Source organism: Entelurus aequoreus, linkage group LG26 (assembly GCF_033978785.1).
Source record: "Entelurus aequoreus isolate RoL-2023_Sb linkage group LG26, RoL_Eaeq_v1.1, whole genome shotgun sequence".
In the NCBI taxonomy this organism is placed as follows: domain Eukaryota; kingdom Metazoa; phylum Chordata; class Actinopteri; order Syngnathiformes; family Syngnathidae; genus Entelurus; species Entelurus aequoreus.
Window position 1 is genome coordinate 25,021,270 of NC_084756.1, and position 18,189 is coordinate 25,039,458.

At 37.8% G+C, this 18,189-nt stretch overlaps 1 protein-coding gene across 1 annotated transcript in view; it reads right to left on the minus strand.

Annotated features, from left to right (window-relative positions):
• prkag1 (protein kinase, AMP-activated, gamma 1 non-catalytic subunit) overlaps positions 1-18,189 on the minus strand; it is a 28,272-nt gene that overhangs the window by 2,942 nt on the left and 7,141 nt on the right. The window contains exons 5-12 of the mRNA XM_062037856.1: positions 14,789-14,847; positions 14,679-14,724; positions 12,758-12,812; positions 12,545-12,671; positions 12,200-12,365; positions 8,949-8,986; positions 3,397-3,543; positions 615-714 (exon numbers count right to left, since the gene is read on the minus strand). Coding sequence (XP_061893840.1) covers positions 615-714; positions 3,397-3,543; positions 8,949-8,986; positions 12,200-12,365; positions 12,545-12,671; positions 12,758-12,812; positions 14,679-14,724; positions 14,789-14,847 — 738 coding nt within the window. The remainder of the gene's footprint in view (positions 1-614; positions 715-3,396; positions 3,544-8,948; positions 8,987-12,199; positions 12,366-12,544; positions 12,672-12,757; positions 12,813-14,678; positions 14,725-14,788; positions 14,848-18,189) is intronic.

Consider the following 18,189-nt stretch of genomic DNA (forward strand, 5'->3'; position numbering starts at 1 on the left):
CTTTTATTTCTCATTACTGCATAATTGTTCCCCATTGTACTGTAGTTGGAAAGTAAATAACTTTGTTACCTAAAATGAATAAACAACACAAAAAAGGACTAATTTCTGTAATCAAAAATTCAACTTAAATAAATATTGAACATCTTAAAGCGCATTTTTTTCCCCAATTGCAAAAACGAGGTTGGGTTGTCTTTTTGTTGTTGTTGCCATCACGGCATTCTCACTCGTTGGTCCGTGTTGATGGGCTCATATTGCCCATCTTATTTGAAGCCGAAATATTCCCACCACGGGACATTTGGCTTTCTGAATGCTATTTTGTAAAGCGAGATGTCTCACTCTTCGCCCACCGAGACAAAGATTGTAAATGAGTGCAAAGAGGGCTCCCTGCGTTCAGTTAATGTTAAATAAACGTGCTCAGGTGCTGAGAGCAATGCACAGAGACATTCTTCTCCCGTTTTAAAGCTAGAAACAACGAAACGTGAGGCTCAACTACTGTGATTATCCATAATGTCTGTCACTCAAATGTTAGTGACGGTGGTCGTTATCGCACTAATTAAAACCTCAGTGTCAATTAATCATGCAGCCCTACTGTGTGGTTCCACAACTGCGCTTACCCTCGTCTCCATCAGTGAGCACGAGCGCCTGGAGGATATCCGAGAGGGAGACGATGCCTTTCACCACATCCTGCTCGTCCACAACCACCAACCTGTGCACCTGATGAACATGTTGCATTATTATGTGCAGGTAGACCCTTTAAGACATGGACTGCAGGAGCTATTTTTTTTCCATTGTCCCTTTGCATATTGTAAAAATAAACTTCATTGACCATTATTACTACAAGTTACAATAACTAGCTTTGTCACTTGCAACACAAAGCCAATATTTGGATGTTCGGTTCAGATAGCTCAGCATGTATTCACCAACATTGCATCGCTTTTGATAGCTTAAATGCACAGAATGTTATCAAAATGGTTCCCTGCGTCCTACTAGGGTTGTCCCGATACCAATATTTTGGTACCGGTACCAAAATGTATTTCGATACTTTTCTAAACAAAAGGGACCACAAAAAATGGCATTATTTAAACAACAAATCTTAGGGTACATTAAACATATGTTTATTATTGCAATCGAAGAACAATTTTGTCCTTAAATAAAATAGTGAACATACTTGTCTTTTAGTAGTATATAAGTAAACAAAGGCTTTGAATTAGTCTGCTGACGTATGCAGTAACATATTGTGTCATTTCCCATTCTAATATTTTGTCAACATTATGAGGAACAAGCTGTAAAAATTGATTATTAATCTACTTGTTCATTTACTGTTAATACCTGCTTATTTTCCATTTCAACATGTTCTATCTACACTTCTGTTCAAATGTAATAATCACTTATTCTTCTGTTTGGATGCTTCACATTAGTTTTGGATAATACCACAAATTCAGGTATCGATACGATACCAAGTAGTTACAGGATCCTACATTGGTCATATTTAAAGTTCTCATGTGTCCTGGGACATATTTCCTGAGTTTATAAACATAATATACATTTTAATAAAAGGAAAAAAAAATTTGTGACGATAAAACATATCGATGTAATCATAGTAGTATCGACTAGATACGCTCTTGTACTTGATAATGCGTCCAAATTGCATCCGTTCTCCCTTTTCTGTCTACACAAATGTTTTTTTAAATGCGAAACCGGTACTTTTCAAACAGAGTATAGTACCAGTGCCTCCATGGAAATGCCCCCCCCCTCTACCTCAAAGAACTACCGTATTTTCCACACTATAAGACGCACCGGATTATAAGGCGCACCTTCAATGAATGGCCTATTTTAAAACAGTTCATATATAAGGCGCACCGCATTATAAGGCGCATAGAATAGACGCTACAGTAGAGGCTGGGGTTACTTTATGCATCCCGTAGTTGCGAGACCTGTTGTGGCTCAATATTGGTCCATATATAAGGCGCACCGGATTATAAGGCGCACTGTCAGCTTTTGAGAAAATTGGAGGTTTTTAGGTGCGCCTTATAGTGCGGAAAATACGGTACTCACCCCTAAATCCTCCACACGCACCTCCGCTCCGGACAGGCTAACCTCCTCCAACCTCCGAGGACAAAGCTACGAACAATGGGAGACCGGGCTTTCTGCTCTGCCGCTCCCAGTCTGTGGAACGCTCTCCCTGACCACCTGAGGGCACCACAGACTATGGATGCTTTTAAAAAAGGCTTAAAAACCCTTCTTTTTTAAAAAAAAGCCTTTTTTTAGATATATGAACTAGTTTTAGCTATTTGGCTGTTCTAGTTTTTATTTATTTTTTATTATCTTTTTATTTTTTTAATACACTGTAGCACTTTGAGGTTGTTTACTCAATGTAAAGTGCTTTTTACAAATAAAATCTATTATTATTATTATTAGTACAGTTTTTGATTCATTAATACTAGAGATGTCCGATAATATCGGTCTGCCGATATTATCGGCCGATAAATGCGTTAAAATGTAATATCGGAAATTATCGGTATCGGTTTTTTTTATCATCAGTATCGTTTTTTTTTTGTTTTTTTTTTTATTAAATCCACATAAAAAACACAAGATACACTTACAATTAGTGCACCAACCCAAAAAACCTCCCTCCCCCATTTACACTCATTCACACAAAAGGGTTGTTTCTTTCTGTTATTAATATTCTGCTTCCTACATTATATATCAATATATATCAATACAGTCTGCAAGGGATACAGTCCGTAAGCACACATGATTGTGCGTGCTGCTGCTCCACTAATAGTACTAACCTTTAACAGTTAATTTTACAAATTTTCATTAATTACTAGTTTCTATGTAACTGTTTTTATATTGTTTTACTTTCTTTTTTATTCAAGAAAATGTTTTTAATTTATTTATCTTATTTTATTTAATTTTTTTTAAAAGTACCTTATCTTCACCATACCTGGTTGTCCAAATTAGGCATAATAATGTGTTAATTCCACGACTGTATATATCGGTTGATATCGGTATCGGTTGATATCGGTATCGGTTGATATCGGTATCGGTAATTAAAGAGTTGGACAATATCGGCATATCGGATATGGGCAAAAAGCCATTATCGGACATCCCTAATTAATACTATACTAGTAAGGGTATACCGTACAACCCTACGTCCTACTATTTTTATATTATAAAAGCAGTTTTTTTGTAAACAACATTGGCGATCACATATTTTCAGACGATACTGATCAATGGCCGACCAATCGGCACATCCCTACTAAAAATATTATTCATATTTGACATACAAATTTCAGGCTGACAAGCAGTAGAAAATGGATGGATGGAAGTAGAATGACTGGTTTAAATGTTAGCTGCAAGAGTGTTTTGTTTTTTAAATGCTGCAGGGCTCACCTCCGCTTCCACCAGTCGGTTGATGATGGCCTCCAGGGTCTCGTGTCGATGGCAGGTGAGCACCCCTTCAAAGTACTGAGAGCGGTGCTGTAAAGCTTTGGTCACGGTCAAGTCCAGGTTGTTGTACGTCTTCTCTGCTGCCAGGTTCTGACAAACGAGCACATTTACGCCTTCATCACTTCAACGCATGACTAATGGCGCGCTGACTCGTCATTGAAATAACATGTTTTGAATTGCGCACACGAGCAAGCATGCGGTGTGTTTGACTTTAGGGTCATTTTGAGTCTTTGTACTTTATTTGGATAATTAGGACCTAGCTCATTCCAGTCATTGGAATCATGTTGGCTCACTTAGCCAAAAGGTGGATCAGTATACAAACCAAAGGGTGTGAAGTATGTTTGACGTAATATGCGTACCCCCAGTCATCATTACACAGATGCAGGATGAAATAGAAAAGTCATAATGTCCTTTCTGTCAAACTGTTAAATGTGGAGAATAGCCAGACCTAGTAAGAGCAGGTGTACAAAGTGCGATTTATTTATAGTCATTGAACGCAACTAGTATGTTAAATCTATAATTACACTACAATAACCGCTCATACTGCAAAGATCCACCAAGAAAGGAATAATAATGACACCTGTGCTGTGTAAATATCAATCAATCAATCAATCAAAGTTTTACTTATATAGCCCTAAATCACGAGTGTCTCACAACGACATCCTCGGCTCAGATCCCACATCAGGGCAAGAAAACACTCAACCCAATGGGATGACAATGAGAAACCTTGGAGGGGACCGCAGTCCATAGTGGATCTAACATAATAGTGTGAGAGTCCAGTCCATAGTGGATCTAACATAATAGTGTGAGAGTCCAGTCCATAGTGGATCTAACATAATAGTGTGAGAGTCCAGTCCATAGTGGATCTAACATAATAGTGTGAGTCCAGTCCATAGTGGATCTAACATAATAGTGTGAGAGTCCAGTCCATAGTGGATCTAACATAATAGTGTGAGAGTCCAGTCCATAGTGGATCTAACATAATAGTGTGAGAGTCCAGTCCATAGTGGATCTAACATAATAGTGTGAGAGTCCAGTCCAAAGTGGATCTAACATAACAGTGTGAGAGTCCAGTCCATAGTGGATCTAACATAATATTGTCAGAGTCCAGTCCATAGTGGATCTAGTTAATAGTGTAAGAGTCCAGTCCATAGTGGAAGTCCATAGTGGATCTAGTTAATAGTGTAAGAGTCCAGTCCATAGTGGATCTAACATAATAGTGTGAGAGTCCAGTCCATAGTGGATCTAACTTAATAGTGTGAGAGTCCAGTCCATAGTGGATCTAGTTAATAGTGTAAGAGTCCAGTCCATAGTGGATCTAGCATAATAGTGTGAGAGTCCAGTCCAAAGTGGATCTAACATAATAGTGTGAGAGTCCAGTCCATAGAGGATCTAACATAATAGTGTGAGAGTCCAGTCCATAGTGGATCTAACATAATAGTGTGAGAGTCCAGTCCATAGTGGATCTAACATAATAGTGTGAGAGTCCAGTCCATAGTGGATCTAACATAATAGTGTGAGAGTCCAGTCCATAGTGGATCTAACATAATAGTGTGAGAGTCCAGTCCATAGTGGATCTAACATAATAGTGTGAGAGTCCAGTCCATAGTGGATCTAACATAATAGTGTGAGAGTCCAGTCCATAGTGGGGCCAGCAGGAGATCATCTTCAGTAGAAGTGCTGAGATGTACTTGGCCACAGCTTAACATAGTTTGGAGTTTTAGTATGCATCACGATGCTGAATCCACATACTAGAACGGAGCAACACGTTGTGGCTAAACCAGGATTATAATAAACCAAAGTCATACACATTGTTTTTATTCAGTCAGTTTTACACCTCAGAATCAGTCAAGGAGGACTGTATGTATTTCATGTCCAGATTAGGCGCACCTCTATGGAGTTAGTTCAGTTCAGTTCCAGTTTATTTGGAACATGCGTACAATACAATCTAATGCGTCACATATTTCCAGTTGTTTTATTAGCACGTCCGAAAAAGAGTAGGAAGAAGCTGAGCTTATTTAATCCTACCCCCTTTCATACCATAGCAATTTCCTTGTTCTCTGTAACAGAACAGTGAATAAATAAATAATGTACCATAGTAAGTAAACAAATATTCAATAAATAAATCATCTTTATCTAAAAAAAAAAAAAGAAGGGTTTTAAGATGTTAATCATAATTGTTCTTCTGTGTACTTTGTGAACACTTGTAGTTTGAACAGTCTCTTAAACTGAATCATATTGGTGCTTTGTTGGATTTCTTTGGTTAATCCATTCCATAATTTAATTCCACATATTGATATGCTAAGTGTTGTACGAGCATACAAATGTTTTAAATTACATTTTCCTCTTATGTTATATTTCTCCACTTTTGTTGAGAAGAGTTGTTGTACATTCTTGGGTAGCAAGTTATAGTTTGCTTTATACATCATTTTAGCTGTTTCCAAATGCACCAAATCGTTGAATTTCAATAATTGTGATTTAATAAATAAAGTGTTTGTATGTTTTCTATATCCAACATTATGTATTATTCTAATTGATCTTTTTTGTAACACCGTTAGTGAATGAAGCACACATTTATAGTGGTTTACCCATATTTCTACACAATAACTCAGATATGGTAACACTAGCGAGCAGTAAAGAATATGAATGATTTTTGGTCCAGAACATGTTTTTGCTAAATTTGCTTTATTCGTTGACGTGTTTCTTGCTACTTTATGTTGTATATTTTTTACATGAGGCTTTCAGTTCATTTTATTTAGAATATATCTTTATTGTCATAGTACAACGAAATTGAAAGCAAACTAATTTAGTGCAAATTCATAATGACACATAAAAAACATAAGAACATGGTACTCAGATAGATATATTATATTTGTGCCTTCATTTTGAAATTGCAAAGGCAGATTTTAAGCACAGAAAACTATATTTTGCAAGCACATTTGCCTGTTGTGCACAAATTAAACCCAAGTGAAAAATAAAATTAAATGAGCGAATATAAATGTATTCTGTGCTTAACTAACGTGTCTGTTTGCTATTATCCATATTAACGTGCAATCATTTACTGCTTCCTCTCAACCTCTCCCTTCAGCACATTGTTTTTTTTCCCCTGCACTCGCTCAAGTTTTGACACAGCGTACGTTTGTGCCAAAAACACAACCAATCAGAGAACTGGACAAATGTACGCTCTGATTGGCTGTTTGGTCTCCAATTAGATCACTTTTTAATGCGGACAAATGTACAAAAACTACCGGTACTCTATAATATTTATAAAACGTTATTCATAAAATGTTCAAATACTCAAATGAATAGAACAACTGGTCGTGGTGCACAAAATTGTTTTGCTTTTACTCTCTCAATTGACTTCTGGGATTTTGTAACACGCGATCTAATTGGATAACAAACAGCGTAAATTTGTCCAGACACACAGGCCCGATTTTTTGCTGATCTTGGACTCATATATGAATAATATCGGATCGGGAGAACCCAACATAGAAAGCTGGTCTGCCATACTGCATAAGACACAGTAATACAAATATTAATATAAGGATTTAATGAAAGTATAGAGAGACCCTCCTTACTTTTTCCCCTGTGGTTGTTGGGGGCATTGCAAGGGAGGGAGAGAGGTTTATTGAGAGGAGGAAGTATCAATAATGAGACCACTATGCAGCTTCGTTACCACTGTCCTTTTCATATGAGCAGAGCCTTTCACATGTTCAAAGACGCACTCATAATTCTTGTGGCTTGGACCTGACTTGCATCTAAAATTGAATTCCCAACTTCTCCAAGCGTTTTACTTGTTTTACTTCTTACTTTATTTATTTTTTTTTAACTTTCACTTTCCTTTGACGCACTGCCATCAGCAGAGCCTGCCTCACGCTAGGACGACATAATGAAGTGGTAAAGGTAATGAAAATAACTGTACAGCGACATGCAACTACTGTATGTATTCTTCCGCCGCACACAGGCAACTATTTATTTTTGTTTTTGTGCAGCATCAATCATTTATGGGCAAGAGCAATTAACTTTTTGTGATATACTACATTTAAGGTGTTTCTTGGTAGTTTTTTTTACTTTCCGTATCATATTTGTTAGGACTGTGAATCTTGGGGTCACGATTCGATTCAAAATAGATGTTTTTTCAATTCAATTCGATTCAAAACGATTTTTTCCCGATTGAAAAGGATTGTCTATTCATGGAATACATAGATTTGATCAGGATCTACCCCAGTCTGCTGACATGCAAGCAGAGTAAAATGCTTTTATAATTGTAAAGGACAATGTTTTATCAACTGATTGCAATAATGTACATTTGTTTGAACTATTAAATGAAGCAAAAATATGACTTATTTTATCTTTGTGAAAATATTGGACACAGTGTGTTGTCAAGCTTATGAGATGCGATGCAAGTGTAAGCCACTGTCACACTATTGTTCTTTTTTTGTATTTTTTATAAATGTCTAATGATAATGTCAATGCGGGATTTTTAATCACTGCTATGTTGAAATTGTTACCAATATTGATACTGTTGTTGATAATATTCATTTTTGTTTCACTACTTTTGGTTTGTTCTGTGTGGTGTTTGTGTCTCCTCTCAATTGCTCTGTTTATCTGAGTGTTGCTGGGTCAGGTTTGGTCTTGGAATTGGATTGCATTGTTATGGTACTGCTGTGTATTGTTTTGTTGGATTGATTAATTTAAAAAATTAAAAATCTAAAAAAATAAAAAAAATAGATTTTTAAAAAATGAGAATCGATTCTGAATCGCACAACGTGAGAATCGCGATTCGAATTTGAATCGATTTTTCCCCACACCCCTAATATTTGTACATATCATATTTGCTGATGTTGTTCTGTTGTTGTCTCTCTGTCTTATCCGCCTCTGTCTCCGCAATTTCCCCCTCTGTTTTCCTTTTTTGTCTTCTCTCCATCCCCTCCTGCTCCGGTCCGGCTGCGCCAAACAATAATATAAATTGATTTAATAAAGTCAAATACAAATAAGTATCCCACACTTCCCTTTTCTAAAGTAAGTACAGCAGATATGGGCCTCTACATCAACAATATGATTTGCCTGAGTGGCTGGACAGGACAAAAAAATATATACATTTTTTATTTAACTGACAAAATTAAGAAATACATTTATGCAATTTTCTCTCAATGTATATGAAAGACTTATTAAATTAACTTATCAAATGTATTGCAATGTATTGCACCTGGGGATAGGTTGATTGGCAACACTAAATGGTCCCTAGTGTGTGAATGTGAGTGTGAATGTTATCTGACTATATGTGTTGACCCTGCGATGAGGTGGCGATTTCTCCAGGGTGTACCCCGCCTTCCACCCGATTATAGTTGACATAGGCTCCAGCACCCCCCGTGACCCCGAAGGGAATAAGCGGTAGAAAATGGATGGATGTATCAGTATATGAAATGTAATGTGAGAGCGAGTGTTACAAAAATGTATCAAATGTGTTGAAAGAAGGATTGTTGGTAACTTACGATGACGTCAAATTTGGAGTAAATGTCCACCACTCGACCTGCACAAAGAAAAGAGTACAACGGTAAATAAGAAGACAGAAAACAGAAAATATTTTAGGCAGTAATCGGGAGCATCCTCGGCGGGAGAAAGACTGAGAAAGAAGAGCAGACCCTGGCTATTAAACATGAGAAAAAGAAAGTCAGCGCCATTATTGTATTTTGTGTCCTCTTCTACTGATATTTTCTTCAAGATGCTAGAGGAAATGTTGAAAGAACTAGGAAACAGGTGTCTATGGAAGAGCAGCAGGAAATGGTGATTATTCTATATTTCTTTCTGGTTTGTAAGTTAACCATATCAGTTCTGTAAGTATTGATGGACCAGGGTAACAAAAACATGCAATTAAATGATGAAAATAATAGTTTCATGTCTTTAGCCACACAGTCTGTGCGGGGAAATGGGCTCCAGTTCTGTAGATGACGTCACAACAAGAAGGGGCGACATATCGAGTCTGGCATTCCAAGTACAGTTAGTTATCGACACATTACTCAAAAACTAAATATTATGGGGGGAAAATATATAGAGAGAACTTGTTAGAAAAATGTTGGCCATCCGGATACTATTTGGTTCTTTATTAGATCTCTCTACTCAGAGTACATTTTGTCCTCTCTTGTTTTCTGACCAAGCGGCTAGGTCAATATAAAACCAATACTAAAAAAACTAAACAACTTGTTTTTTCCACATTTGTTTACAAAACCAGAATGAAAAAATAACGAATCGTTTTTCCAATTTCCGATTTTGTGCACAATTGAAAAATGGACAAAAAAGAACAAGCCTATGAACTCTTTTTTTATGCATTCGAGACACCAAGTTTACCCGGAAGTAGATATCTGTTGACGTGGGCTTGGAGGTAAAAAAAAAAAAAACACCCAGGGAGTCTAAATAGATTTGAAGTTTGGAATATTTTTTATTTTAAACTAGTCAAATATAAAAATATATAGGATAAATAAAAAACTGGATAATATCTTTATTACTTTATTATTTACGGACTATATAGAGCGCACCAGGATACAAATTGTACCAACTAAAATTTTAGAATAAAAATATTTTTCCATATATTAGCCGCACCGGACTATAAGCCCCAGAAATGAGCCGCAAAATGAGTATTTTTACACAGAAATATTCTGTAAATGTTTATTTACATACCGTCAGTTTCCAAATGGTGTCTGTAAAACGGGAGTAAAACGGATGACCAAACAAAACAGAAGTCATCGTCATGGACCCACTGGCTGCGGAAGCTGGCTCTCCAATCAGCTAAACACACTCAATAACTCTACGGTGAGGTTTTGGTGAATTTACCGAGGAATTTGTGAAACTGAAACAATACAAAAAAAATCCCAGTGTAAGTTAATTTCAAAATCCTCCTGCTCACATACAAATCACTACATGGTCTAGGGCCCAAGTATATCACTGATATGCTCCCACTATATAAGCCCTCTAGATCACTAAGATCTTCTGAGACCAATCTGTTAGCGGTTCCCAGAGTAAACTCAAATCAAGGGAGCGTATCATTCAGTCACTATGCAACAAATTGCTGGAATAAACTTCCTGGAGATGTCAGACTCTCCCCAACTCTGACTACTTTTAAAACTAGACTGAAGACTTTTATGTTCACCTTAGCTTTCAGCTAAATCTTTTAATCTTTTAACTTTTAACGTCCGCACTGTTTTTATTTTTATTGTCTGCATTTTAATTTTGCTTTTATTTTTCTTTCATTTCACTTTGTTGTCTGTGAAGCACTTTGAGTCTGCCTTGTGTATGAAAAGCGCTATACAAATAAAGTTGCCTTGCCTTGCCTTAATAATACTAAAACAAATACTCGCAAACGTGTTACCATATTAGCTAATACTAACAACCCTAGCTTAATTACATTACGATAGCATGTACAAATATGCATGAAAACACTCCTACAGACATCACACATGGGACGTTTTAGTGAGTATAAACAGTTTTACTTATAGTGTAAAACTTACAAATGTACCTTGGAGTGATGAACGAAGAATTCATACGGGTAAAAACAGCTAAAAGACTGACCTCGCGCCGGTTGAAAAAAAAAAAAAAGGGTAGGACACTGCAGCATCTGCAGTGAGCGTATTCGTCCAAAAGATGGCGCCATCGCACAAACCATAAAACACCCTCTCAGGGTTTTTGCTTGTATTGTTTATTAAATTATGTTCATTGTTGCCGTCAGCAAAGAAAAATCCATAAATTAGCTGCTCCGTTTTATAAGCCGCAAGGTTCAAAGTGTAGGAAAAAAGCAGCGGCTTATAGTCCGGAATTTATGGTAGTTATGTCAGAATTTTGCAATCTAGAGTTCACAAAAGGGGCGCAGTTAGCAGCAAATAACCAAACGCAAACATGGATGTACTGCGTACGGTTTCTGTCACTCATACAAACAATTTTATGAGGAATAAAAAAATATACTTTAAAAAGGTAACACAGTTTAGTTGAAAAATGCACGAAAGAAGTCTGCTACAAAATCCTACATTACTGTGGAAGGGGCTTGGCCCGCGCGTCTCCTGCGGGCAGGGCGTGTGCAGGAGCCGGCTATGAAGCAGCTGACAGGTGAGTGGATTCCCCAGTTGGAACGGGTTATCTAATCACCTGTCTCTTTTATTAGCAGCGCCGGAGACCATGAGGGAGGAGAGCGAGCGAGCGAGAGAGACTGAGGAGAGACGCAGAGCGAACGAGGAGAGCAAGAGAACCCGCACAAACCAAGCAGACGTTAAAAAGAATCATTGACTCTGACGCTGAGGCCTGATTCTTCCGTCACAACTGAACCCTGAGCACGAAGCTCGTTGACAATTACGTCAATACTTTTAAAAAAATCTGCCAGTGGAACAAGTCTTTGTCTTGGTAGGTTTTCTTGAGAAAAGACATCATACTTGAGCTTTAAAATCTTAAAAGTGATCTTGAAATTAGCAAATAAAACTTAATAGCTATACTTACTCGTATTCAGAAGTTTTGTGTCTTATAACAAACTTGTGATGCTCAAAAGTAGTATTTTTCCCCCTCAGTATATCTATTGCCTTATTATATCTCACTGAAAAAATACTATTCAGGGGATTGTGTCTTGTATTAAGTTAAGATATTTTGACTAGAAATTAGAAATACATACTTGCTGAGATTGTGAGTTTTTCCAGTGCAGTATTGGTTTTAGATTGAAAAACAGGCCTCTGACATTCATGCAAAGTCAAGAGTGTTTTCCACTAACCTTTGTCGTCCACCACAGGGAGCGCAGACACCCGCTGCTCTACAAAAATACCCAGCGCCGTGTACAGAGGTGTATCTGTGCGCACCACGGCTATGTTCTGGTATGTTCCTATGTTCAGCTCCTCCAAGGTTTGCCCCAGGAATGAAGGCTTGGGCATCTCAGATATCTGAAAGCAACAACACGTTGTGGTTCACACGTACTGTCAGTAAAACTACACAAGACCCCCCCCCCCCCCCCCCCCCCACTCGTGTAAATCAGCGTTTCGTTAACTGCGGCTGAACACGAAACAGACTATGCAAGAACTGCTGGATGATTTTAAAGATTTAGTGCGGCATCGGGACTTACAAAGAGCTTCAGGAACTTGAGAATCCTCTTATGTGTGAGAATGTAGAGCGTGTTTCCAGTCAGGGGGTCGATGACGGGCAGTCTGTGGATCTTGTTCTTGAGCAGCGAGGATACTGCGTCGTACAAGCTGGCGCACGGGGGAGGTACACGGGAAAGTGTCAAGATGTGAGAAGCGTGACGCTGAAAAAAACGTGGCTTGTGACGCTCACCGACCTGGCATTGGGCGATATGCTAACCAGGGGCTTGAAAGAGTCTTGAAGGTACACCTCTGTTCGAATGTACAAATGTGACCATTAGCCCTTCAACAATTCTGGGGAACATCACCAAGTCAGGGCAGTATTTCACAAACACGAGTACACCCCTCACTTTACGTCACCTCCAGGGACAATAATATAGGAATGAACCTTGGATATACTTTCGAGTAGTCAGTGTATGAATTCATTCTCTGAAAATACCAGCCAGTTTTCATTCACGTTTCCCCTTGAGGTACCACAGCTCTCCAAAGCTGGTAGCACTCGTGCAGCCTCAGACCGTGAGACTACCACCAGGCATCGCATGTCCGGAATGTCACATTACACTACACGTTGGAATTCATGCTTCTCTCGATTAACCACAGCTCTGCAGTGTCAGAGCACTCGTGCAGCCTCATGCCGTGATGCTTCCGCCACCATGCTTGAATGACACAGACATCTTAAGACTTAGACTTAGACTTCCTTTTTATAGTCATTCAAATTTAAACTTTACAGTACAGATAAGAACGAAATTTTGTTGCATTACCTCATGGTAGTGCAGGATAAAAAAGCAATAAGGTGCAGATATAAATAAATAGATTACCGTACAGATAAATATATTCCACTTTTGCATATGCATCCAGGTTTATGGATGTGTATTATATTGTCTTTATATTCCAGCCAGTTAATCCATTTTGGGGGGAATTGAGGGGATAATTATGATGCGTTCCTGCTTAAGTTCCTGTTCAGTCATTTTTTAGTGGGGAGTAAATCTATACTGTTATACATGGCTTTTTTAAAGCAGAGGTCATCAACGGGGGGTTCGCGACACCTAGGGGGTTCACAGAGGTACGGCAGGGGGGTCGCGAAATCTTTAATTGACTACCATATTTTTCGGACTATAAATCGCAGGTTTTTTTTCATAGTTTGGCCGGGGGTGCGACTTATACTCAGGAGCGACTTATGTGTGAAATGATTAACACATTACCGTAAAATATCCAATAATATTATTTAGCTCATTCACGTAAGAGACTAGACGTATAAGATTTCATGGGATTTAGCTATTAGGAGTGACAGATTGTTTGGTAAACGTATAGCATGTTCTATATGTTATAGTTATTTGAATGACTCTTACCATAATATGTTACGTTAACATACCAGTTGGTTATTTATGCCTCATATAACGTACACTTATTCAGCCTGTTGTTCACTATTCTTTACACATTTTAAATTGCCTTTCAAATGTCTATTCTTGCTGTTGGCTTTTATCAAATACATTTCCCCCAAAAAATGCGACTTACACTCCAGTGCGACTTATATATGTTTTTTTCCTTCTTTATTATGCATTTTCGGCCGGTGCGACTTATACTCCCGAGCGACTTATACTCCAAAAAATACGGTACCTGTTTTTAATATTTCCCCTTGCAATTTTTCCACAAACGGAAATGTCTCTAAATACACATTAACATTGATCCAACACACTCTCGTGTAGTTGCACTGAATATGAACATGAATAATTATACTATATTAATGTTAGCATTTAAGATGGCTAGCAATTAGCGCGCCAGTTGCTACAGAGCGATGAGCGGCCCTCGTTGACAGCCAACTATTAGCTATATACTGTAATATTTGAAAAATCTTATTATTGCATAATAACAGGGTATAATAAGACAGTTTTAATTTAAAAACACAATTTTACACTATAGAGGTATACAAGTAAGGGGGTCTTAGCTCCGTCTCTCCATCAGTTTGGGGGTCTTTGGCCTGGACAACACTGAAGACCCCTGCTGTTCACATGTTTACTTCCTGTAGTTTTGTCCCTTGACTACAGTGTCAGGAAAATGGTGGCTTAATTAAATATGAGGGGTGTGCTCACTTGTGTAAGCTTTCTTTTATACGCTTACCTCGCCATGTTTCGATTTTGTGCTCTTCCAGCTCATAAATCTGAACCTGAAAAAATGTACTGGTGAAATAAAAAAAATCCACCACAATAATTTGGTGTGTGACATCTTACCAGTCGAGATTTATAGTAACGATGAAGGATGTTAATGAAGTCTGTGATGGTCAGCATGCCTGTAGAATAGAATATATCTTTATTGTCATCGTACATTGTACAACGAAATTGCAAGCAAACTAATTTAGAGAGAGGGTGTCAAGTCACTTTAGTTGTTGTTGTGTGTGAAACCAACTTATACTTTAGAGATCGACAGATGTGGGGTTTTTTTTAGGGCTTAGTGGTAGTCAAAGAGGCCGATAACCCATATTTGGAGCCGATATTCTTTTGCTGTAAAGGTTATTTAAACATGAATGGTAGACGTCAGTAGACAGCTGAACAAGGCTTTAAGTTGTTTTATTTAACATTATTTTTTAGCGACATAATGTTTAATGCGGCGCTAATGTTGTGGTTAATTTAGCGCCAAACAACATCAAGGGATTTCACAAACACCTTTGTTTCGTGTGTCTAAGAGGAGCATCAACATTTGCATCTCCAAATATAGGTTAAAAATATGGATTTTTTTAACATTACAATCACGTGCCATTTACTTAATTTTATAGCAGTTTATGGATTTATTACATTGTAAGGTTTATTTGTGAGGAACTATGAAATATGTGTTGGTTGAAGTTTATTTCAAACATGTGCAGTTTCAATATGAAACATCACATATTTGACATATTTTCATTTCTCTTTACAACATGTCCGAAAAGGAGTAAGAAGAAGCAAAGCTTATTTAATCCGACCATTTTCACTATTACTGTTCTGGATTTGTAACACAATTTACATAAATGATTTCTCAATATGGTATGATTAATACGAAATATAAGATTTCTAAAAATGGCAAACATTTAAATAAAAACAATTCTGGGCTCCTTCACGTAGATTATAGTTGAGACATTTTTCAAGCTGGCTGACATCATTTCTTCCTGGATGTTACATAAAGTATAAGAATGTGTGAGGAGCTGCCTGCTCTTAGTTACCTATATAATAATCTCCTATTTGTCATTTTACACAAAGTTTCGATAATTTCTGTCATCTTCATGTCCATCCATCTCTGTCGCGTTGATATTTGATGAAAGCACGGAACATAAAAACGTGCCGCGCTCCCTTTAAATGAGCCCACGCTGCGAGTGTTGCGAATTCCTGTCGTACGACTCGCTGCAGTCGCGAAAACAAACAAAACGTGAGGAAGACTCCCAGAAAGAGGGACAAAAACTGGAATTCCCGGCAAAAAAATTAAAAATTCTGACAAGTTCATGTGAGCAGAAGAGACATGTGGTTGCCTACCAGCCTTGTTAGCACCGCAGCGCAGCTTATCAGACCCGAGGCGTGGTTATTACCGTCTACTTCACTAAAGTGTTTTTAATACGGAATACTGGTATTTTATGCGTATAAATTGTAACTGCTGATGTGGTTAAAAAAAAGAAGATAGAAAATAGGCTGATACTGATAAAAAGAGGCCGATATTGATATACAGTACAGGCCAAAGGTTTGAACACGCCTTCTCATTCAATGCGTTTTCTTTATTTTCATGACTATTTACATAGTAGATTGTCACTGAAGGCATCAAAACTATGAATGAACACACGTGGAGTTATGTACTTTAACAAAAGGTGAAATAACTGCAAACAGCTTCAAGAGGTAGGCAAGGCAAGGCAACTTTATTTGTATAGCGCTTTTCATACACAAGGCAGACTCAAAGTGCTTCACAGACAACAAAGTGAAATGAAAGAAAATAAAAGCAAAATTAAAATGCAGACAATAAAAAATAAATAAAAACAGTGCAGACGTTAAAAGTTAAAAGATTAAAAGATTTAGCTGAAAGCTAAGGTGAACATAAAAGTCTTCAGTCTAGTTTTAAAAGTAGTGAGAGTTGGGGAGAGTCTGACATCTTCAGGAAGTTTATTCCAGCTATGTGTTGCATAGTGACTGAATGATGATCTCCCTTGATTTGAGTTTACTCTTGGAACCGCTAACAGATTGGTCTCAGAAGATCTTAGTGATCTAGAGGGCGTATATAGTGGGAGCATATCAGTGATATACTTGGGCCCTAGACCATGTAGTGATTTATATGTGAGCAGGAGGATTTTGAAATCAATTCTCTGATGTACAGGGAGCCAATGTAAGGATTTAAGAATTGGTGTAATGTGCTCACATTTTTTGGTCTTTGTTAGAACTCTAGCAGCAGCGTTCTGAACAAGCTGTAGCTGCCTGACAGTTTTTTTGGGAAGACCTGCAAGGAGACCATTACAATAGTCTAGCCTACTGGTAATAAAGGCATGTACAAGTTTTTCTAAGTCTTGAGCTGACATGAGCCCTCTAAGTCTTTTTACATTTTTGAGGTGATAGTAGGCCGATTTTGTTACTGATTTGATGTGACTGTCGAAATGTAAATCAGAATCTAAAATAACCCCAAGATTTCTGGCTTTATTTGAGGTTTTCAGGGACAGTGATTTAAGGTGTTGGATGACTTTAAACCTTTCTTTTTTAGCACCAAAAACAATTATCTCAGTTTTATCTTCATTTAGTTGTAGGAAATTTTGGCACATCCAGTGTTTGACTTGCTCAATGCACTGGCACAGAAGATCTATGGGGCGATAGTCATTTGGTGATAGCGCTACATAGATTTGGGTGTCATCGGCATAGCAATGATGGTCAATGTTATTATTTTGCATGATTTGTCCTAGTGGGAGCATATAGATGTTAAATAAAGTGGGCCCCAAGATTGAACCTTGGGGGACTCCACACGTTACGTTGGTTGGTTCTGATACAAAGTCACAGAGGTGTGGACTCGAGTCACATGACTTGGACTCGAGTCAGACTCGAGTCATGAATTTGATGACTTTAGACTCGACTTGACAAAATGTAAAGAGACTTGCAACTCGACTTAGACTTTAACATCAATGACTTGTGACTTCACTTGGACTTGAGCCTTTTGACTTGACATGACTTGCTACTTTCCCCAAAACCTAAAGCTTAAAAAGTTATTTGGGAGCGCTCCGTAGCTTTCATTTTGTACGTGTCTGTCTATAAGCGTGTGTGCTGCGTGTCAGCGTGTGTGCTCTCAGTACAACAGCCAATCAAATTAGATCTACATTGTTTTCATCACACAGCATTCATCCAATCAAATTGCAGGACAACCAATGAACAAGAGTTGTCAAACAACGCGCCAGTGAGAAAGATTTATACCAAAGTTGGTTTCGTTCGGGTATAAAAACTACGACTTGGTCAACGAATTGCCGTATGCAAATCACGCAGTTCGAATATTACAGACGGAGACGCAACAACTTCCAACTTCGTTCGACATTTGAAGTTGCACAAAGAAGGGTAAGTTTTGAATGTAAGATAACGTTTATTGGCTAAGTAACATGACTTTTATTTGCTGTGTAGTTAAATCAGTGAGGCTGTAAACTCACTGC